Genomic DNA, 24,959 nt, shown 5'->3' on the forward strand with positions numbered 1-24,959 from the left:
TAACCTCGCCACTCGCCAAAACCAGTTTTGGCTCAGTGGATAGAGCGTCTGAAAGGTCCCAGGTTCGATTCCAGTCAAGGGCATGTACCCCCAGTGGGAGATGTGCAGGAGGCAGCTGATCGATGTTTCTCTCTCATTGATGTTTCTAACTCTCTCTCTCCCTTCCTCTTTGTAAAAAATCAATAAAATATGTTTAAAAAATAATCTGGCCACTCCGTGTATATAAAAACTTAAGCGACCATTCGATCAGTAGCTATGACGCGCACTGACCACCAGGGGGCAGACACTCAACTCATAGGCATGGAAACGTGGAACAGACTGATGAATCTCAGAGGAAAGGGGGAAGGGGAGGGCGGGACGAGATAAGCCAAAGATCTTATATGCATACTAGAGGCTCGGTGCATGGATTCTTGCACCGGTGGGGTCCCTCAGCCTGGCCTGCAGGGATTCAGCCAAATCCTTACACCGGCTTCTAATATCCCCTGAGGAGTCCCAGATTGCGTGAGGGCACAGGCCAGGCCGAGGGATCCCATGGGCCTCTAATATTAATATATTTTAAAAGGACTAAATTCAAAATTTGTGTGTGTGTGTGTGTGTGTGTGTGTGTGTGAGAGAGATGTGTGTGTGGAGAGAGAGAGAGAGAGAGAGAGAGAGAGAGAGAGATTGATTTTCCTCAATGTGGTTTTCTTCTTTTCACTCTTCATTAGTGAAACAACAGTTTTCCCTAAACCATTTTGGCATCTGACCACAGGACTCCCTCAAGTGGCTCATACTGTCCTGGTTGATAACCCATGCTTTACATACTAATCTTAAGTAGTCATCTACTCTGACAGCATCCCCTGTATCTCACTCCGGATAGGATTTCCACGTGTTCATTGTTTTAGACATTGTCACTTGTCTTAGCTTTTGGCTCCTACTTGCAACCACTTGTGAAACTCTTCCACTCAGATATTCATGTCTGATATTGAACTCATCTACTCCCCCACCCTCCACCAAAAAGAAAGCCTGTTGGTATTGGTGACAGCCTGACCTCCCCCAAATTTAAGTTTTTAAATCTTCAATCACTTTTAGCTCCCCCTTCTTTCACCTCCACAGCCCAATCGCCAAGTTCACTCATTCACTGTTTACTGTTTCCTTTTCTGGTTAGATCTTCAACAAGAAAATTCAACAAAAACTGTTTTTTTTTAATGAAGGTACTTTTCTGTCCTCTATTCTCTTCTCCAGCCTATCCTCTTCTGTATTATTACTAAGATTATCAGTTATCTTTTCAAAAAACAGGTATCAGGTTCTGTCCTTAACGACTTCAAAAGGCAGCACAATGTTGAAGAGTTCAGATTCTGGATTGGACACCATGAGCTGAAATCCCATTGCTCAGTTTCAACTATGGGCTCAGTTTCTCAACCTATTAAATGATAATAATACCTACTTCATAGGGTTGTGGGGATTAAATGAGACATTAGCATGGTGCCCATCACATAAGTAAACACTACATAAATGCTATTCTCTGAAAAATAAAATTTAAGCTAACTAGTAGCCTTATTTATATTCAAGGACTCCCAGTATGCCAGCATGGCTGATTGGCAGCCATATCTCTTAGTTCCTTTGTAGCATTGGGCCTTTATAGTCTGTTTTTACAGTATAGTTTACACATCCTTCCACACCTCTGCTTTGGCTTTAGCTCTCTCCTTTAGTGTTTCCTTCTTTTATCAATCCCATTTCTGCACATTTCTTTCTCTCAATCTGTGATAAGATTATTGTATATTATTACATTTTTCATGAGGCTTTCCTATAGTAATCCTGAATAGATTTAATAATATATGCTTCATCCTTTTTTATTGGACGGTGTGTATTTTTCTGGCTTTTATCATAGCTTCTTTGTGTTATGACTGTATTCCTTACCCCCAGATTGGAGCTATTTAAAAGAATGAACCAGGCCTTATTTTACTGAATGGCAAGTAATTAAATTTCGTTGAATGATTGTCTCCTCTTTTTTCCTTGAATAGGTGTTTTTTGGAGGGAGGAGTTTTCTGGTCATAAGAGTCCATTACTAACTGAAATTAGGTTTCTTATGACCACTCTTGTTTCATCTCAGTTCTGACATTGGGTGGTACCTATGTTCAGGGCAGGCAAGATTCAGTTTGATCATATATATATAGTTCTTATAAAGCAAACGTGAGTGTATGAGAGGAAGGAGAGAGAGAAACTCATTTAATCATCAACAATCCTCTTCAGTAGGTAGTTACTAACTCTGTTTATATATAGAGACTGCTGAAGCACAGATAACTATAATAACTTGCCCAAATCAAGTAACTAGGATTTAATTTTCAAAAAACAAGCAAAAGCAAAACCCAAACTAAGTAAAACATTGTTTTTCATAGGTTAATGATTGTGGAAATTTGTTTTATAGGGTACAAAGGGTATTTACAATATTAATCACTTGAAACTAAACTTCAGAAAGAAGAACAATGAATTGGTTAATCCAAGATGGTGGCATAGGTAAAGACCTGTACTTGCTGCCTCCCACAACCATATCAAAATTACAACTAAAATACATGACAACTATCATCCAGAACCATGGGAAACCTGGCTGAGTAGAAGAACTACAACTAGAGAAATAAAGAAGAAAGAGCATTGAGACTGGTAGGAGGTGCAGAGGTGTGGCGTTTCGGAGGTATGGAAGGGGCTGGCACCCGGTGTGCCACTTTTTAATCGGGGGAGGGGGGGAGGTGATATAAGCTCCCGCGTGCTTCTGAGCTCCAGTGCCGGGGGCACTGTGGTGGACCCAGACACATATGGTGAGAAAACGGGCTGGCACCCAGGTGTTCCGCTTTTTTAATTGGGAGGGAGATACAAGCTCTCGCTTGCTCTGAGCTCCAGTGCCAGATGAGACTCTGAGGGACCCGGACATATACGGGGAGAAACTGGACTGTCTGACATTAGGGTAGGAATGCGGGGGCAGCTTTCTTCCAGACAGAGGTGCGTGCAGCAGCAGTCAGACCTCCGTGCAGGACTGACTGGCAGCCATTGCTGTTTGCTCTGCCCTCAAGACTCCCTGAGACCCCACCCCCCCAATTTACAACCCTACCCAAGCTGTGCGCAGTGGCTTTTGCATAAGAATGGCCTGTCCTTTCTCAGCCTAAAACCTGTCAAACTGCAGTTGGGTCTGGGAGCCCCAAAGCTGTCTAAAGAAGGCAAAGGCAAGCACTGCAGCAGCCTGCCTGCCTTCACAGCTGGGCCTCATCTGGGCACTTTCAAACCCCATACAAAGAGGAGGAATCTGCAGATCTCTCTGTAGCTCCTGCTGGGTGGCCCCAGGCAATGGCTGACTTTTCACCTCCTTGGAGATTCAAGAGCCAGTGTACCCAGTGGTCAGTGTGAGACCATATCAGATTAAAACTCTTAACATCCACAAGTGACATACTCAAGGGGCAGACTCAAGCAGCCAAAATGCAGAGACAAAGAAACGTGTCACAAATGAAAGAAATGGAAGAAAGCAAACTACTAGATATAGAGATCAAAACCACACGTATAAGGTTACTCAAGATTCTTCTAGAAAGCTTCGAGAAACTTAGTGAGACCTTCGAGGAACTTAGACCTTCAAAGATCTTAGTGAGAATGCCAAAAAAGAAAAAAAAAAAGAAAAAGAAAAAGGACCAGTCAGAAATTAAGCATACACTGACTGAAATAAAGAATAAAACAAAGAGATTCAAAAATAGAGAAAGAAATGCAGAGAACCCCAAACAAAAGGAACCCAAAGAGGACCACACCAAGACACATCATAATTAAAATGCCAAGAGCAAAAGATAAAGAGAGAATCTTAAAAGCAGCAAGAGAAAAAAAGTCAGTTACCTACAAGGGAGTACCCATACTACTGTCTGCTGATTTCTCAACAGAAACTTCGCAGGCCAGAAGGGAGTGGCAAGATATACGCAAAGTGATGAACAGCAAGAACCTACAACCAAGATTACTTTACCCAGCAAAGCTATCATTTAGAATTGAAGGTCAGACAAAGAGGTTCACAGATAAGAAAAAGCTAAAGGAGTTCATCACCACCAAACCAGTATTATATGAAACTAGAGGCCGGTGTGCGAATTCATGTACCAGTGGGGTCCCTCAGCCTGGCCTGCGGGATTGAGCCAAAACTGGCTCTCCAACATCCCCGGAGGGGTCCCAGATTGTGAGAGGGCACAGGCCAGGGCTGAAGGACCCCACTGGTGCACGATTGGGGCCAGAGAGAGACACGGGAGGTTGGCCAGCTGGGGAGGGATTGCAGGGGGCTCCAGGGCATGCCTGACTCATTTCACTCAGTCCCGATTGGCCAGACCTCAGCAGCAAGCTATCCTACCAGTCAGAGCGGCTACCCCCTGGTGGTCAGTGCACATTATAGTGACTATCAGCTGGTCAACTCTCTGCCCCCTGGTGGTCATTGCACATCATAGTGAGCGGTTGAGCAGCCTTAGCATATTATGCTTTGATTGGTTGAAAGGTGGACCGGTTAACCGGACACTTAGCATATTAGGCTTTTATTATAGAGGAAGGTGATGGGGGTGCGGGAAGGGATGGGACAAAGATATGCATGTATGCAGAACCTATGGACACGGACAGTGGGGTGGCAAGGGCCTGAGGTGGGGTGGGAACCAGGTGGAGGGGAGCTGGGGCGGGGGGGGGGGACATCTGTAATAAGAGGAACAGTAAAGATTTAAAAAAAAAAAAAGAACAATAGCCTTACTAAAAAAAAATGTTTCAGTGTTCTTTGTTTAGCAGTAGTGGGAATTAGTTTGAGATTTTTTAAGTAATATGTGGATCTTTTAAAGGTAATCAGTATATATGTATAACCTACAATGAGAGCAACTTGAAGAAATCTGTTTCTGATCTCCAATTATAATTTTTTATTTTATTGCAGTAATTTTTAAAAATCTGCATTTCTTAAGTGTTTGGCCTCTTTGTATGGTGCAAAGATGTACTTAAAATCCATGGGGAAAGGTAGGGTCTACATCAGTGGTCTTTAAACTGCTTTTAATTGGGTATTATTCTAGTAAACATTTGAATATGAAACCTCAATATGGGAATGTTTAATTATAAATCATATATACACACTTATGCATACATATGTAGTTTCAGTTTATATAGTTTAATCTGTTTATTATATAATAAAGTTTTAAGACAAGAGGGTGTGGGAGATAGAAGAGAGAAAAGGGAGGATAAATGGTGATGGAAGGAGACTTGGCTTGGGGGGGTAAACACACAATACACTAGACAGATGATGGATGTATTGTAGAATTGTACACCTGAAACCTTTGTGATTTTATTAGCTGTTGTCACCCCAATAAATTCAATAAAAAGGAGTTTTAGATAAATTTAATAGAAAAATATATCCCCACGCTCCTGTACTTTATTGTATACTCTCTCTTTGGAAACCACAGTTTATAGTGCTGTAGGTAGCCGAAGTTTCTGAAATATATTGTTAAATAACTTCCTGAGCTATTTTCCCCATTTTCAGAGTGTAACGGAGAAGTGACAGCAGTGAGCCAATCAGATTTTTTTGAAACTTTTAGTCAAATTTAATGTAATATATACTTACAGTTTATTGCTTCTGTCATGCTTTATCCTTTATGTAGATCCCTGAGTATTGAGTGTGGCAGTTATCAGATTCCCTTGCAGCTCTAAATCAATTCTTTGTAACTTGCTCTGCAATATGGCTTGACCCTGTAGGCATCTATGTTGTGTTAAGTTAAGCTTTGTCAATAGAGGATGCCTAAGGAACTTTACGCAAGCTAGGGGCTTCTGTTTTTGTTTCTTGTTCCTACTGCATGGCTGCAAGTGGCACAGATATATGGCCATTCAGGTGCATGCCGAGTGGACAGATTTTGTGAGCTCACAGCCCCAACTTAGTGACCATTTCATCAGTTTTCCTGACATGGGCATTGCATACCCCAAACCTCATGTCTCCTGATGGAAAGCCACCAGTTAACATCCCAGCTCCTCATGTATGCCTGTGGTGTCACAGATGGTTGTTTCCCCTGGCCCTTCCTATGCAGATGCTGCTGGCAGTCAGGTTCTCAAGTGTCCTAACTCCCATTGTGTGCTCACCCACCATCCTCTTTGGCCCAGCCCAACCTGGAGAACAACTTCGCACTCCAGTAGATTGCAACCACATCTTCTCCAACAAGGTCCAAAACCTAGCTTTGGGGAAGGGCACTCTTCCAGATTTGTATGTTCCTTGGATACTGCAGCTGATCAATGATTCTCTCTCGTCATTGTTTCAATTGCTCTCTCCCTCTCCCTTCTTCTCTGAAAACAATAACAAATATATACTTTTTTAAAAATGCGGTGAAGTGGAGTTTCCTTCTAAAAAAAGGTCTCTAGAGCTACTAAAAATTTGTATTTACGCAATAGTTGATAGAACTATTTCTCTGGATTGTATAAGAACAGAGACAGGGATCACTGATAAGACATGGTAAATGATGTTAATCAGACTTGGCTTTCTCCCCTGCTTCATCAGAGTCTGGACTCTCCTTGTTTTTAGTTTCTCTGTTTTCTGCAGGTAGCTTCCTTAGTTTTTTGGTTAGCCACTAGACTGGTTTCCCTTTGCTTCCCTTTCCCCTTTTGTTTTGCACTTTTTTTGTCTGCAGATTTGTCCTTTCCCGCTGCCTTTTTTGGCTTTGTTTCCACTTTTGCAGGTTTTTAGTTAAAAACCTCGCAGATCTCCTCTTGGAGCCCTTTGCCCACCTCTGTGCAGAGCTGGCCTTGCTCCTGGGAATCCTGGCTAGGGAGCCTTCCAGCCATGCACTGAGTACCCTAACTAAGTTTGGAAGCTGGGCTACCTGGCTGCTGCTGCTCCTCCTCCTGCCTCCCCAGCTGCTGGGACCTGCTGTCGACAGATTTTAAACCAATATTCTAAGTTTCCAGAAATATTTAAACATTGTATATATCCAAAAGTTATTTTAAAATTAGTTTTTAGGATATCAATATTCTTAACTTTTTTGCATTATGTAAGAAAAATTTTTAAATGTAGACTAACACACAGCCAGCTGTATTATCCTTTTAATTATTTTAGAAAGTTCAGTTCCGTTGTCTTTCAAGTAAAAAAGCCAAATATCAAGTTTGAAAATGAACATAATAATGAGGGATTTAAAAATTTTTTTTATTGTTGAAAGTATTACATATGTCCCCCTTCGTCCCCTTCTAGCCTGCCCCAGGTCTTCACCACTCTATTGTCTGTGTCCATGGGTTATGCATATATGCATACAAGTTCTTCGGTTGATCTGTTTTCACCCACCCATTCTTCTAGTCTCTGGATCTATTTTGTTCATCAGTTTATTTTGTTCATTAGATTCCACATATGAGTGAGATCATGTGATACTTGTCTTTATTTGGCTTATTTCACTTAGCGTAATACTCTCTAAGTCCCTCCATGCTGTCTCAAAGGGTAAGAAATCTTTTTCAGTGCTGCATCGTATTCCATGGTATAAATATACCACAGGGTGTTTTTTTTTTGCCACTCATCTACTGATGGGCACTTGGGCTGTTTCCAGATCTTAGCAATTGTAAATTGCACTGCTATATAAACATAGGGGTACGTACATTCTTTCTAATTGGTGTTTCAGGTTTTCTAGGATATATTCCTAGAAGTAGGATCACTGGTCAAATGGCAGTTCCATATTTAATTTTTTGAGGAAACTCCATCTCAGACATCTCTCATAGCAATATGTTTACCAGTATATCTCCTAACGCAAGGGAAACTAAGGAGAAAATAAGCAAATGGGACTACATCAAAATAAAAAGCTTCTGCACAACTAAAGAAACTATCAAAGAAATAAAAATGGTTTCCTTTGCCCTAGGAGATGTACCCGCAAACATATTGCTATGACATATGTTTGATATTTTGCTACCTATGGTTTTTTCTAAGATTTTTATGGTTTTACTACTTACATTTAAGTCTTTTACCCATTTTGAGTTTATTCTTGTATATGGTCTAAGTTGGTGGTCTAGTTTCATTTTTTGGTATGTATCTTTTCAATTTCCCCAACCCCATTTATTGAAGAGACTATCTTGACTCCATTGTATGCTCTTGCCTCCTCTGTCAAATATTAATTGAATATAATGGCTTGGGTCGATTTCTGGGGGTCTCTGTTCTGTTTCCATTGATCTATATGTCTGTGTTTTCTCTTGTCTTTTTTATAATAGCCATTTCAACAGGTGTGAGATGATATCTCAATTATTTTTAGATAAGGACTCTTTTTTTTAAATCCTCGAGGATATGTTTGTGTGTGTTTTTAATTGATTTTAGAGAGATAGAGTAAAGGAGGGGGAGAGAGAGAATATTGATTGGTTGCCTCTCGTACATACCCCAACCAACTGGGGGATCAAACCTGCATCCTAAGTATGTGCCCTGACTGGGAATTGAATCTGCAATTGTGTGGCTTTTTAAATTCTTTATTTTTGAAAGTTTTATATATGTCTCCTTTTCCCCCCATTGACTTCTTCCCGCCTACTCCTGCCCCCCAGCACATGCCCCCACCCCCCTATTGTCTGTGTCCATCAGTCATGCTTATATGCATAGATACAAGTTTGGTTGATCTCTTACTCTTCCCTTTCCTTCCCTCTGAGGTTTGATGATCTGTTCGATGCTTCTATATCTCTGGATCTATTTTTGTTCGTCAGTTTATGTTGTTCATTACATTCCACCAATGAGTGAGATCAAGTGATATTTACCTTTCTCTGACTGGCTTATTTCGCTTAGCATAATGCTCGCCTGGTCCATCCATACTGTTGCAAATGGTAAGAGTTCTTTCTTTTTTATAGCAGTGTAGTATTCCATTGTGTAGATGTACCACCGTTTTTAATCCACTCATCTGCTGAAGGGCACTTAGGCTGTTTCCAAGTCTTAGGTCTAATACATTCTGTCACTTCTGAGGATTTTAATGATAGTTTCTTGGAATTTTGTCTTCTCCTTGAATAGTTTCTGTTCATTCTCAACTTTCTTTTCCTTTTTTAAATTTATTTTTTACTGTTTATTTTGTTCTCTCACCTATTAGATACTTTCCTCAAATGTCTAGCTGTCCTCAACCATCCGCATTTAAAGGCATACTTACTAAAAACTGATTGAGAGGTACAAGCTCATGAGTTATTATAGTCTTCACAATAAGGGGACTTAGCTGGTTTTTTTCCTGGGGAAGACCTGGTGTCAGAATATCTTTGTGAAGGACTCGGCTAAGGACTCTGGAGGTTCTGGCCATGATCTGGGGGAGAAGAGTTGAGAAAGGGCGCTGTCTCTATATAGACAGTATGTGAAGATTACTTACTGTCCTGTTAAAGGTAAGATACCTCCCCTCAATTGTGTATAAAAAAGAATCTGTACAGAATAAAGAGGAGCAGTGGCTAGTTTATGTGACCAAGCTGTGGAGAGAGATGAGGAAATCAGGGAGGCTTAACTGCTAAAATAGACTTCCAGCCAATCCTCATTCTTATCCCCATTTTTAGAGGCACCTAGTTCTCTCAGTTCTTGAGCCCTTTGGTGATTTCTACAGAGTTAGTATCTTCCTGTAAAGCTTACTTAGAGTGCCAATCTTCATGTACTTTCCGTTGTTTAAAATTTTGTTTCTTTTTCCTCCATTACTATTTTCTTGGTTCAGTTTATGCCGCTTTTAAAAAATTAGTTTTAGTAAAGCTTGGAGAGAGCAAGGTGCAAAATGTATGTGTCTAATTTTTCCACAGAAACCTTAAAATAAATTTTAATAACTTTGAAAGTTTAAAGAGTAGTACTCATTCACCAAAAGTTCAGAGGGTCCACAAGGCCAAACCTATAAGATATTTTTCTTCTTTAGGACATGTACAATGGAATGTGTCAGAGGTTACTCGACATATGATATAGCAACAGATTAAATGCAGAAATAGATATGATTTCTGCTCTTTTCTAGTAAGTCAAACACTGAAGAGATCTGAAAAATGTAAAACAATGCCACTGTTTTAAATTTTTTGGAAATGTTTATTTTCATTAAGAATGCCTTATTTATAGTAACATGATGGTTTTATTGTTATTTTAATTCCATTTATAAGTACTTTAAAATCTAAGTTTTCATTTCTAATATGACTATCAATTGTTGTAAACTACATAAACAAAAACTCTTTGTGATTCTCAGTAATATTTAAGAGAATAAAGGGTCATGAGAATGAAACTGTTGAGAACTTCTAGGGAATCCTATATATAAATTGGAACTAAAACATGAGTTTAACAATATAAACACATTCAACACTCCACTGTTTTTATGTTTATACTAGAGGCCCAGTGCATGAAATCCCTAGTTCTAGCCTGCGATCAGGGCCATCTTCTGCCCATTCACCAGTTCCTAGTCCCGCCCTGCCACCGATTGATCGAAGGCTAGGGGGAGGGACCAAGAGGTCAGCCGTTATTGCCAGTCCCCAGTCTCGCCCCGCCATCACCCACCCGGTTCCCCATGGTTCCCCATTCGCCATGCTGCAATCGGAGCCTGCGGTCCAGGGGTCGGGGGGAGGAACCAAGAGGTGGTCAATGCACCTCATAGCAACTGGTCAAGCAGTCATTCTGGTCATTATGGTTGCTGGGCTTTTATTATATAGGATATATATACATGTCCTATAAACAGATACAGTATAATGTATCTGTAGTATTACATGTCATTGGGGATGGGGGACAGTTAGGAAAAAGAAGTTAAAAGGCTTCTTGGGAGCGGATGATAATGAAGAAGAGGTTGAGAAACACTGTTGGAGATCTTAGAGCTGCGGTTCTCAACCTGTGGGTCGTGACCCCTTTGGGGGTCTAACAACCCTTTCACAGGGATCGCCTAAGACCATCAGAAAACACATATATAATTACATATTGTTTTTGTGATTAATCACTATGCTTTAATTATGTTCAATTTGTAACAATGAAAATACATCCTGCATATCAGATATTTACATTACTATTCATAACAGTAGCAAAATTACAGTTATGAAGTAGCAACGAAAATAATTTTATGGCTGGGGGTCACCACAACATGAGGAACTGTATTAAAGGGTTGCGGCATTAGGAAGGTTGAGAACCACTGCCTTAGAGCAGGATCCTTTAACCTTTTTTTTGGTTAGTATTTCTCCTATCTCAGGCCTGTCCATAATACACACTATGTGTAACCACAAATATCTTGTTAAGGGTCCTATAGGTTCCTTAAAGAGAGAGCCGGCTTGTTGAGGCTTTTAGCAGCCAGACTGTCCATGCCTGTTGTCAGTCAGGGTGCTTGGCTCATCTATGACTCAGCTCCAGCCATTAGTTGCCATGCCAGAATATGAGTTGCCTAATTTTCCAAAATTTTAAAAATAGAAAAGTTAGAAATCTAAGGTTTATGTGAAATTTATTCTTTTTAAATATTATCGAACTAATTAGAATCATTTTTAAGCAATGTATACATTAGTCAAAACCTGTATGAGCTAGCCGCCCCCTTCACATTACATACTGGTGTAGTTTCTTCTGGTATGAAGGAATGTGGCTCCAAAATATGACTCCTGTACAGTTTTCTGAACTCAGAATCATCTTGCTCCTTCTAAAATAATTTCAGTTCTGGGTCCTCCTGTGCCAGGAGGCTAACCTGTTCTATTTTTGGTTAACTCTAATTGTTTGATGTTTCTGCCTCATGGAAAACAGAAATGTATCTTCTTCACAATTTAACCTAGAGCTCCTGGTTTGCCCTGTGAGACCACACAGAAGACTCTTATGTGACAAGCTTTCAGATTTGTGATTTTGGCTATGAATCAAATTTCCATTTGTCCAGAAATGTAGGGTTTGAATCTTCTCTCTGTCTCTTAAATAGCTCTGTGATCTTGGGGCTTATTACTTTAACCTGTTTATGCTCCAGTTTGTCCATTTTTAAAAGAAGCATATTACTGCCCTGACTGGGTGACTCACTTGGTTAGAGTGTCGTCTAGTACACCAAAAGGTTGCAAGTTCGATACCCAGTCAGGGCACATACCTAGGGTGCAGATTCAGTCCCCAGGTCAGGCAAGTATGGGAGGCAACTGATTGATGTTTCTTTCTCACCTTGATTTGTCTGTCTCCCTCTTAAAAAATAAAATAAAATAAAAAATCAGGAAGAGGGTCCTAATATATGGTGACAGGAAAAGTTTTGACTTTGGGTGGTGGGCACATGGCGCAATGTACAGATCAGAAACCCACACCTGAAACCTATATGTTCATGTTGACCAATGTCACCCCCCCAAAAAAATAATTTAAAAAAATTTTTTAAAGCAATAAAAACATATCCTCAGATGAGGATTAAAAAAAAAAAAAGCCATGGGATTCCAGTATGGCTGTGTGACTTTTTGATATAGGTATGTGATGTAATTCTGGCCATTGAGACCTGATGAGAAATCTAATGGGAATTGGGTTGGGGGTATTCTGGAAAAGGTTTCCTTGTTCCTAAAACAGGCACATGAAAAGATGGCCTCATCTTTTCTTCCGGTTATTGCTGACCCTGGGTGAGAAGCTTGTTTCACTCTCTTGACACACCTGGGTGTTAGGTGGGGCATCATCTGACAATGGAAGAGTTAAGACATAGGTTGATCATATAATAAGCCTTTCTTATTGTTACAATGTTTTGAGTTGCATTTTCTTTTAGCTAAAATAATCTTAACAGATAAAGAAGTCAAGTTACTTAATTCTATTGTGGCTGGCAAATTGAATAAAAAGTATTTAACCTCATGGAGTTATGAGGAATAATTGAAGTAATATAGGTAAAAGGCACTTTGTAATTTGTGAAGTAATTCTGTGTATTTATAGTTCTGTTACATTACCACAGTCAGTATCTGTTGGCCAGTGGGCAGAATGTTTCACAGAGAGTGAGACTGCCTGGCTTTGCTAATTACCAATTGTATTAATATTGTGCAGGTCACTGGACCTTTTAATTACTCCTCTCTAAAACAGAATTAAATGATCTTCATAATTCTGTGAAAGGAATGAGTCGGAGCATCGTGGGATGCCCACCTGAAAGCCCTTATATAGATTAAGGCAGTAGGTACAAATAAGTACAGTGGGGCCTTGACTTACAAGTGTCCCAACTATCGAGTTTTTTGAGATACCAGCTGTCTCTCGGCCAATTTTTTGCATTGAGTTGATAGAGTAATTTGAGTTAATGAGCTCCTTAATGAGCTCGGTCTCGGAACGAATTAAACTCGTAAGTCAAGGCCCCACTGTAACTCTCTTACTGTTTTGAAACATCGATGTGAGAAACACTGATCGGTCGCCTCTTGCATGCACCCCAACTGGGGATCGAACCTTCCCCCCTTCGGTGTACAGGACAACAATCCAACCAACTGAACTACACTGGCTAGGGCAATAAGTAACTCTTTTAATTGAGGAAAGCATAATTTATTAACCAATCATGTTTGGGGTGCTTCCATTTTCACAGTGGTTCTACTGATCTTGCTGTCTTGAAAAACTAGGTAAGCTCTACTATCAGTATACTTGCTGGTTATGAATATCAATTCTCATAGCTTTATGCAGTTGGGCAGATATTTGCTTTTTTGGTGTTGTTAATCCTAACCCGGAAGGTACTTTTCCATTTTTATTTAGAGCGAGAGAGAGTAGAAGGGAGGGGGAGAGACAGAGAGAGAGAAAAAACATCCATGTGAGAGAAACACATCAATTCATTGCCTCCTGCATGCTCCAACCCAGACCTGGGATCAAATTGCAACTGAGGTGCTTGCCCTTGACTGGGAATTGAACCCGAGGCCCTTTGGTCCATGGCTGACACTACCACTGATCAAAACTGGCTAGGGCTCATGTAACATTTTTTAGATGTAGAACATCATACTCAGTTTTATTCCTAGAAGTAGAGGGACAATAACAGAAGAATCCCAGAATGCAGATTTTTCCATTCATTTGCCAAGTTTTATTTAGATTTTGTAAGTGCTGTTGAGAGATTGTTTTGACTTCTGACACCAAATAGTAGGTGTCCTACAGTTCAGTCCAATTCTGACACTAGCTGGAGTTAGTGTCAGACTCCACAGGTTAAAGGGCTTAGTACCACAAGGTGGCCCTAACTTCAGATGCCAATTGTAAGAACTGGGTCTTCAGGTTACCTGCACTTTTGTCCAACTTGGAGGGGTTGGGGTCTATGAATATATGTTTATGCAGAAAGTGAGTTTTTATTATATTGCCCCCTTTTCAAAAATTTATTATTTTTTTGAATCCTCACTCAAGGATATTTTTCCATTGATTTTTAGAGAGTGGAAGAGAGAGGGGGGAAAACAGAGAAAATATCATTGAATGATAAACACATTGATTTGTTGCCTCCTGCATGAGGCCAGGCCAGGGCCCGGGCCAGAGAGGAGCCTGCAACCAAAGTACTTGCCCTTGACTGGAATTGAGCCCAGGACTCTTTGGTCTGCAGGCCAACACTATGCACTGAGCCAAACCGGCTAGGGCTATTGGGTTGCCCTTTCATTTGCCAGATTACCTTTTCTGTTCCTCCTTTCTTCTTCCTTATTCTCTGTGATCACTTACTATTTCTGCTACTTAGACGTTAATAGAGACAGGATAAGGCAGTATGTGTTTTCTTTTGAATGTTCATTTCCTCTTTCCTTCCTTCCTGTTGTCTCTTCTTCCTTCCTAGCTACCTACAGTTGTTTTTTGGGTTTTTTTTTTAAGTTGCTTCTGTATGCCAGAGGACACAAGCAAGCCCTTGTGGAGTTTCCTTCAAGATAACATCCTTTCTGGGAAATGACATCTGAATTTTCACATGTGATGAGATGAGTCTTAAACCATGAAATGTGAAGAGGACCAATTGTGGCAGTCTTACATTTGAAAAAACACATTTAATTAGAGCCCTACTTCATTTAGCATAATTCTAGAATCTTTTAGATAGTTTTTAGTAATTCGTGATTTTAGTAATCTTAACACGTGGATATTTAACTACTGTAGCAGTTTCTTCCATCTCTTTATTCTATAGATAAACAGCATGAAAGTGCTGTTTATCTTTTTGATAATTCTGACAAGGTGAATTTGAAATATGTACTTCATTAAGGAATGAGGGTTGCTTTTAATTTAATAAATAAGTACTTTATTACAAACATCACTTGACCTTGTAATTAATCTTTAATATTGATTACATTTGTTGACGGTCTTTAGATGATTTTTTAAATGTTAAAACTTGTTATAAAAGACAGTAATGGTATGTCTATAATTTTTTATTAACTGAAAAATTACATGTTTTTTGTGACTATATGTGATTCATTTATTATGTATTGAATTTTATACTCCTTATACAAAAAAATAGAAAACAAATACTCTTAAATTCTTCACTGCATGTCTGGTCTAGTATTACTTGTCCAGATGTCTTCTATTTAAAATGACTTAAATCTTAGAAATTTTGAGTGAAAGCTGGCATTTTGACTAGGGTAGAAAAGAGATAATGCTTACACTATTTAACACAAACCTTTATGAAATGATGTATTATTGGATGAATTAACACTCTTTTTTCCCCCCTAAAGAGAACTGGAAGTAAGACTATGGTTTTATAACTTTGAATATTTTAACCAGTATAAACTAACTTTTGTTTTTATAAATAAAAAATTATTTTTAAAATTTCTCAGGGAGGAAAGAAAAATAGTTGATTAGTCAATGTGTAGTTTGATTTACATTGAATACTTTTTATTATTCCTTCCAAAACAGACACTCCTTGAATATGCAGAGAAATGGAAAACTTCAGAAGATCCCTTACCTTTGCTGGAGGTATACACAGTGGCCATCCAAAGTTATGTAAAAGCCCGACCTTATCTTACCTCTGAATGTGAAAATGTAGCATTGGTTCTGGAACGCTTGGCATTGTGAGTAGACCTTTGAGTAAATTAAAATTAGATTTAGCTTTTTTTTGGTTTACTTTTATATCTTAGCTCTTATGATAATTTAAATTTAAATAGATTAGTTATGGGATGTCTACTGATAATGTTAGAATTCATTTTATTTTACTTCAAATTTTAATAATTATATATATCTTTACCAATTTTTTTTTTGTTTTTTAGAAGCTGTGTTGAACTTCTATTGTGTCTGCCTGTTGAGTTATCAGATAAACAATGGGAACAATTTCAGACACTGGTGCAGGTGAGAATATTTACCTGTTAGGTTTAATATAGGTATATTTTAAGTTAGTTTTCTTTGTTCTTAATAAATTATTGGGTTAAACTTTAAAACACCTAATGACAAATTTTAATTGCTCTTGTTATTGTTATTAACACTAGTGTTTTGCATATAGTAGATGCTCAATAAACGTTTCTTAAGTGAATTTACACATTTAGGTAGTTTGGTTGAATAATACACTGTTCTTTAAGATCAGGTAACTAAAGGACTTTGTTAGAGTAGTAAGGGAACACAAAAGAAAATGTCCTCATTTGTATTAAGAGACAGTTTAACTAATATTGAAAATCTGCAATATACTTAATAAGAATGTAACATATCTCACTTTTTTTTTTGTCTCTCACTTAAGTCTTATGAAAACTTTGTGGGGGTAGGTATGTTTTTTCCCATTTTAAAGGTGAGAAAACTGAGGCTCATACTCTAAAATACTTATTTTCTCATACTTATGCAGCTAATATCACAGTGTAGTTATTTGAACCCAGGTTTTTCATTCCAAAGCAAATGCTTTTTTTTTCCCTAGAGCTGAAAAAACATGCTTTTTATTTCTTTTATTTAGTGGTTTTTATTCTACTTAGATGAGTACTACACAATTTTACACTTAGTTATTTTGGAGCATTTTCAAGAACATTAAACTTTGTTTCAGGCACTGGATTGTGCTGGATATATTATAGCTTCAAGTAAATTTTGATCAATTGGATAAAAGAGATGTTCCTGCTAGCTAGTTTTCAAAAATATAGTTGTCTTTTTCTCTAGCCACAGTTCTTAAAATATCCTTTGGCCTTATGTTTTTCTGTAGGAGATGTATTAAGGAGGATTAATCTCAAATTTTAGAAACATGTGAAATATAGTTAGAGAAAGCAATTTTCCTATTTTATATTAAACATTAAACTCTATCAAGTGCAGAATTCTTGAAGGTAGGATTCATATCTTAATACCTTTGGATTCTATTATGTCTTATACATAATAGATACTTAAAAAGTGTTTGTTGAAATGAAAGTGTCTTGTCCTGTTTGTCACATTGCAACTAACTTTTGATCATGCAATTTCTGCTTCAGCATATCATTCCTTGTGTCTTAGGATTTTTTTCCTAATGTGTTTATTTTTAGGTAAATAATTCAGAACTTTTCATTGTTTGGCATTCAGATACACTCTACACAGAATTAAATAAGTTGTTTATATACAAATATACTACTGAATCCCTCATGCTACTTAATTTTTTTTTGTAAGATAAACTTCTGAACTTTCCTTTTTAAAACAATAGCACTAACTGATACTTTTTTATGTGAGTTAATGCGAAGGAAATAACTCTTTAAATCCCTCTGTAGTATTTTCAGCAGTTGCTCAAAGAAAATTTTTAAAAGCATTTGAAACGGTTGCAGTGGGCAAGTTTTATGGTGTTGAGAAATAGCTGTTTTGTATAAACATAGCATGCAGTTTTAACTTTCCATGACACTTTTCTCTTATTTTAGAGTTTCCTCGGGGTTATTTTATATCTACTTAACAGCATTTGTTTCATTTTACCTGTGTGTCAACTGCTTAAATATTTTTTTACCCGACTAGAAGATAAGCCCCATAAACACCGGGACTAGTTGTTCTCTTCCCTAGTACTTTCTCCATAGCAATTCTCAGTAAACAGTTTTGAATTGAATAAAAATTACTGATCTTTGGTGGTCTATAGAATATGCCAATTGCATGAAAGTTTGGAAAAACTAATAAGTAAGGTTCGTGTCAGCTTTAATAGGATTTTGCCAAGGTTATGTAGTAAATAAATGAAAAATCATGCATTTATTAAGTTGGTTTGCTTTCATACGTCTCTTATTGGAATATGTGTAAGTTGTCACTTAGGCCTTGATGCAGGTCTGTCATTTATTAATGGTAGAAGTTTTTGAAAATTTTTTTACTAACACGGGGTGTAAATGTGTAAGGTCTTTTACGCTATGGATATTTTGATAACTTCCTTGAGAAATAACCTTGCTCTTCATGGTTTAGATTTTGGAGAAAAATTAATATGGACTTATTTATAAAAATACATTGTTTTTATTTAAAATTTATAATAATATAATGCTTACCCTTGAGATTTGACTTTAAAAGTCAGAAGTGAAGGAATTTAGCACTTTGTAATGTGGCATGAGAATTTGAAGATAAAAGTCTTATTTTTCAAAAGTTTAGTATTATATTTAAAGCCTGATAAGCTTGCTTTTAAAAATCTGTTGTAATTCTTTGGATGTTTATTTAATATTTATAGGTAGCTCATGAAAAGCTGATGGAGAATGGCAGCTGTGAATTGCATTTTTTAGCTACTCTAGCTCAAGAGACTGGGGTGTGGAAAAACCCGGTACTGTGCACTATTCTTTCCCAGGAACCATTGGATAAGGATAAAGGTAAATTTTCTAGAGAGAGAGAGAGCAAGAAAAGAGAAAAAAAGAATCATTAGACCAGAGAAAATTAAGTACTTAAAATTGTTTTGATATAATTCATCTCAAGATATTCCAAACAAGGATCATTTAATTACATTTTATCTGAGATGGTTGAGGCCCTTCATTTTTATTTTATTTGGGGGAAAGATGTATTTATAGGACTTTACAATCATATCATTACAGAGAAACTAATTTTTCCCCCCTAACATCTCTTTAACAGAGGTATTCCTTTTACAACATCCTGATAGGTGGCAATCTGGCTTATATTTAATATCTAACTTACTTGACAGATGGAGATGCTGAAATAGGGTAGTTAAATTATTTTCTTGAAAATAGAATACAAAATTAGTGCTAGAACTTTCAAGTCTTCTGTCTCTAAGATTAGTATTGTTTCTCAAGCAGCTTATTGCTCAGTCTTATTTTAGCCAACTTAGTTGTTATTGTAAGTGTTCAGCAATAAAGACTCCAGTTAAACTCAGACTGGCTGGTATTCCTGTTGGAAGTAGATGGCTAAATCACTAATATGCATAACAATGTTCAGAGTACAAAAATTGTATATATCACAAAGAAGGGCACAGTTGTTGTCTTTAGTACTTGAGATTATTTTGGAAAGTGTCCAGCTTTCACTCTAATCTTTCCCAAGGTATTAAATTAGAAAATTAAATAAGCTGCTTCCATTGTTTATTGCAGCTTTTCCTGTTGATTGATTGCAGAGTCTAAGTATTTTGCAATATGATAGCAAATTATGAAGGCTCTGAGAAGGGAGTATAAATAGCCCCATTGCTTTTGAATACTTCTGATATTTTGATATTTACTGAAAGGCTTCCCTGCTAATCTCCAAAGTTCTCTTCAAGCTGGTTGTTCCTACATGGCCTCCCTTCTGACCATTGCTCCATTGCTTTTCTGATAGTTTATAGCAATGTTATCTGTTTTTTAAATTTTCATAAGAAGTTTACTTAGTACCCCCTTCCTTTGTGGATATCCACAGATTAGCTGCAGTGTTCTCCGTACCTTAGAGAAATAATAGACACTCATTATTTAAAATAATAAGAAGAACATTTAAAAGTTGAGAATCTTAGTGTTTTGTTTTGCCTTTGGCATATTAGTTTTCTTTCCATTATATTGATAACACTATGGTGTTGTTTTTTTGCTATAATGAAATTGTATTTTCTAATGTTCTCAACTTTTAAAAATATTAGATGTAATATATTAATATCAAATTACATTGTATAGTTTTTAACAGTTTTAAATGTCCTTTAATATGCATGGTTTCATTTAACCTTCACAATGATCCTATGAAAAAGGTAGGCTCTTTATTCTGTTTTACAGATCAGAAAGTGGAGGCTCAGAAAGATTACTTGTATTTTCTGTATCACATTACCAGTGATGTGAGGCAAAAGCAGGAATTGAAATGAGATCTTTAACTTCTCTTCTTTTTATAATATGCCCTGTTGAACCTAACTTAATAAAATAAAATTTCATCTAGTTTAAATAAAGAATTAACTCCTTGCCCTGGCCAGGTGGCTCAGTTGGTTGGGGTGTTGTCCCATGCACCGAAAGGTTACGGGATCAATTCCTGGTCAGGGCACATATGGGAGGCAAACAATGTTCTCTCTCTCTTTCTCCCTACCACCTTTCCTCGCCTTCCTTCCCTTTCTCCTCCCTTTCTAAAATATCAATAAAATCATATCCTCAGGTGGGGATTAATAAAAAAGGAATTCCTTTTTTTTTTCTGAAGAGCATTTTTGCCAAACTCACACATTATGCTAAAGTAGGAAAATGAAACTTTCACCTTAGCAGAGATTTAAAATTTATTTTAAAAGAAAGTGCTCTCCATTTCCTGTTTAAATGTGCCCAGTGTTGTTTCTGTTAACAAATGTCTGCTCATCTCTGTGCTGCTTTATTTCTTGGTCTTCACCTGATATAGCCACTGGGATAATTTGGATTATGCAACCAAGAGGAGTTTCTACAATAGCAGATGGATTGTAGATAGCCAGACTTTCATACAACTCATGAAGCAACCACAGAGAAATATATGATCGAGGAATTTTGCAGCCATAATCTTTACTTTGTTCTCTGTTATTTAGAATGCTTCTTTGGTGGGAGTTATTTTATGTATAATTACACAAATTATTCATTTCCTTCTTTGAAAAAGTTGAAGGAACTAACATTTTACACATACGTGCTAATTTATTTACATTTTCAAATTTGATGGTTCAAAAGGAACTTTTAGCTTTTTATACTAGAGCCCCAGTGCACAAAATTCGTCCAAGAGTAGGCCTTCCTTCCCTCGGCTGCCAGCACTGGCTTCCCTCTGGCATCCGGGACTCGGGCTTCCTTCACAGTCCCGGCTTTGTCCAGAAGGTCATTGGAAGGATGTCTGGTCTAATTAGCATGTTATGCTTTTATTATTATAGATATTCAGCCCCTTGGTTTAACTTAATCTAACCTATAGCAGCTTTGAAGAAAGGAGCTAGAGCTCAGAGATTAAGAAGTACATGTCAGTAGATATAGCTCATTAGTTTATAGTGAAGTCTTTGAGTTTTGATATAGTATTTCAGTGATTTTCAACTGGTGTGCTGTGGCACCCTTGTATGCCACAAGAGGCACACCAGTGTGCTGCAAGAACTTTTAAAACATGCACTACCTGACTATTTAGTCAGGGGCACTGACTTCTTTTCCCTTAGATGGTCAAATTAAAAAATTACAACAGCCAACACAGCAATAGCCATCAGGTGTGAATTAATCGAAATTATACCTATTTTTTGTCAGATGGGATATATATATATATTTTTTATATATATAATTTTTTTATTTTTATTTTTTTACTCATTTTAGACCTACTAAAATGCAGCTAAACCAAGAATTCTTTTTGGGATTGGTGGTGGGCATGACTCAAAATTTAAAATGCTGGTTTCATTTTAAGATGTTAGCCTCCTAGAATAAGGTAACTCTAATTACTAGACCAACATAATTCAAGTAGATGGCCTTTGAATATCACAGGAACTTTAGGCTTACATATTACTTGTACTTTTCTTTAATCATAATCTTGGGATTGGAAAGACCAACTGAATACTCATTTTTTTAAACTCAATTTTTGCTCCCTTCTGAAACATTACTGATAAATACATTGGCCTTTGCTTGAATATTTCTAGAGAATGGTAACTGTGTAGTTTAGTCCATTCTTAGCCCTCTATTAGAAAATAGTCATTGTGAAAACTATATTCTTAGAGTTTACATCTTTTGGATCTAGTGTTACCTCTAAAGCCATACTGAACAAGAGTATAAGTCCCTCTTTTTGCACCATACTGATTGAAATATTTAAAGGTTGCCATCATGTCAACACTTAGTCATCTTTTCTTTTGTAGACTAAGAGCCTTCCTGGTGTGGCATGCTTTTAAATCTACAATCATGATACTTAATTTTTTAGTAGATTTTGTTGGTGGTCTCATTAATGTGTAATTCTCAGAACTTGACGTGTACCCTAAATATGAGCTGCCATTGGTACTCCCTCTCCTTCATCCTAATAATTTATATTTAGTATTGACTTAAGATGACATTGTCTTTTGGGGTAGCCATATCTTTCTCAAAACTCAACGAGGTCACTAAAACCATACACACACACACACACACACACACATTTAAAGTAAATGCTACTATTTTAAATTCTTTACATTTTTATACTTTGTCTTTTGGCACATAGGGTATTACTTTTTTTCCTCTTCAATTTCACTCTTTAATAAGGTTTGTTCTGTCTCTGTAACTTGTCAAAATCCTTTTAAATCTTGATTTGTTATTCAGAATCTTTTTCAGTTTCCTGTAATTAGCAGACTTATTAGTGTATATCCTGTTTGCATCCAAGTCCTTGATAATAATCATGAAAAGATCATATCCAGAATACCTAGTCCCTGTGATACTTACAGAAATCATCCTTGCCTTCAGTCCTTTAATCAATTTTTTTTTATTATTGCTTCATCAAGCACAACTATTTTTTCTTATGACTGTCCCATGCTTCTCATTTTGGTCTATAAGGATTTGATGAAAACTATTTGGCTAGAGTTCTGTCAACTTAGATTGTTTAATATTGAGGTTAGTCTGATCTAATTTATTATTTTTAAATGAACTTTTTATTTATTTTAGATTTATAGAAAAATTATGTAGAGTTCCCACAACCATTTTCCTATTAATATCTTATTATGATATATTTGTCACAATAAATTGATATTTGATACTTTATTATTAACAGTCCATACTTCATTCAGATTTCCTTAGTTTTTACCTATTGTCCCTTTTCTGTTCTAGGATCCCATCCAGGATTCCACATTACATTTAGTCATCATGTCTCCTTAGGCTGCTCTTGGCTGTGACAGTTTTTCAGACTTTCCTTGTTTTTGATGACCTTGACAGTTTTGAGGAATACTGGTCAGGTATTTTGTAGAATGTCCCTCAATTGGGATTTGTCTGATGTTGCTCTCGTGATTAGAACTGGGCTTGTGGGTTTGGGGGAGGAAGATCACAGAGGTAAAGTGCCATTGTCACTACATTATATCTAGGATGCATACTGTCCATATTACTTTTGACTGTTGATGTTAAACTTGATCACCTGGCGTAGATAGTATGTTTGTCAGGTTTTCCACTATGAAGTTACTATTCCCTCCCCCTCTTTCTGTGCTGTCCTCTTTGAAAGAAGGTTACTATATGCAGCCCACACTTAAAAGGCAGAGAATTAAGTTCCATTGCCTTGAGGGGGTGGGGGGCAGTATCTACAGAGATTATTTGGAATTCTACACAGGAGATTTGTCTTTTTGTCTCCATTTATTTACTTAGTCATTTATATTCATGAGGATTCTTTGGATACTTATTATACTTGGTCATAATCCAGTACTACTTTATTTTGCTGCTCCAGTTGTTCCAGCTTTGGCCATTGGGAACTCTTAGTTAACTTCTGTGCCCCTTTGACATAGCCCCATCATTATGAGTTATATTTTGTTTGCATACATCCTTGCTTTCTGGTACTACAAGATGCTTCAGGCTTATCTTACATATTTCCTATCCCAGTTCTAAAATCAGCAGTTTCTCCAAGAAACCCTAGTTTCTTTTATTGAGAATAGTATTAGATACCAAAACCTGGTAACTGGGTGTTCTCATTAATACTGGGATGAACTTGTTTCTAGGACCTCTCAGTAGACAAGGCAAGAAAACATATGTTCGTATACTAATCTGTATATGTACACATATCTATAAATTTCTATGTGTAACTAACCATATCTATATACTGATGTCTCTAACTGTAATCCATACCACATTGATCATTCTAGCATCCTCCTCTTACCCTATAACCTTCACTTCAACAGTGTTGTATAATTGGAATCATACAGTATGTGGTCTTTTCAGATTGTCTTTTTCTCCCATTGACCATCCATATACTTAATCAGTTTTGCTACATACACTTTTTTTTACCATTTTATAGAGTTCACCTATCCAAAGTTAGTTAGGTAAGAATAAGAACCTTTTCCCCCCCACCTCTTTCAGGGAAATTCTTTCATAACATTGGTAATACAATTAGATTCTTGTGACATATTTTACATTCTATCCTGGGCTCCCCAGACCTCCTAAATAATTTTTTAAAAAATTTCCATTCCTTAAGATTCCCTCTATGCTATAAAGTTCTATGGGTTTTGACAAACATGTGGTGTCATGTATCCACCATTACAGTATCATACAGAATAGTTTTACTGCTCTAAGAAAATCAACTGCTTCGCTTACTTAGCTTTCTCCTGGACACCTGACAGTTCCTGACCTGTTCACCATCTTTTCTTTGAGACTGTCATAATTAAAGCCTTTTTGGTCTAGTTTCTTTCACTTAGCAATATGCATTTAACATTCATCTATGTCTTTGGCTTAACAGCACATTCCTTTTTATTGCTGAATAATATTCCATTGTATGAATGTATCACAGTTTATCAGTTCACCTAGGAAAGGACATCTTGTTTACTACCAGTTTTTGGTGGTTGAATAACGCTGTAAACAGTTGCATGCAGATTTTTATATGGACGTAAGTTTTCACATTGATTGGGTAAATACCTAGGAGTATGATTGCTAGATCATATGGTAAGACTATGTTTTATTTTTTAAGGAACTGCTAAACTCTCTTGAAAAGTGGCTGTACCTTCCTAGTTGGTGTGGGTCAGTGGTTGAGCATTGACCCTTAAACTGAGAGATCCCTGGTTCAGTTCCCTGTCAGGGGGCATGCAAAAGGCAGCCAATCGATGTGTTACTCTCAGTGATGTTTCTCTCTCTCTCTCCCTCTCCCTTCTCTCTCTCTGAAATCAATAAAAACGTTAAAAAAAAAAAAGTGGTTTACCATTGTGTATTCTCATCAGCAATGAAATGAGTTA

General features: G+C 37.2%; 1 protein-coding gene and 1 pseudogene across 1 annotated transcript in view; one reads left to right on the forward strand and one right to left on the reverse strand.

The window, feature by feature from the left end:
- Positions 1–6,437: 6,437 nt before the first annotated feature.
- LOC102754751 lies at positions 6,438–9,239 on the reverse strand (annotated as a pseudogene).
- Positions 9,240–15,631: 6,392 nt separating this feature from the next.
- Positions 15,632–24,959, forward strand: part of ZNF292 (zinc finger protein 292) — a 63,132-nt gene continuing 53,804 nt past the window's right edge. The window contains exons 1-3 of the mRNA XM_015570289.1: positions 15,632–15,837; positions 16,033–16,111; positions 18,390–18,525. Of these exons, the coding sequence (XP_015425775.1) occupies positions 15,632–15,837; positions 16,033–16,111; positions 18,390–18,525 (421 nt within the window). The remainder of the gene's footprint in view (positions 15,838–16,032; positions 16,112–18,389; positions 18,526–24,959) is intronic.

The sequence above is a fragment of the Myotis davidii genome, unplaced genomic scaffold (assembly GCF_000327345.1).
Source record: "Myotis davidii unplaced genomic scaffold, ASM32734v1 scaffold185, whole genome shotgun sequence".
Lineage (NCBI taxonomy): Eukaryota > Metazoa > Chordata > Mammalia > Chiroptera > Vespertilionidae > Myotis > Myotis davidii.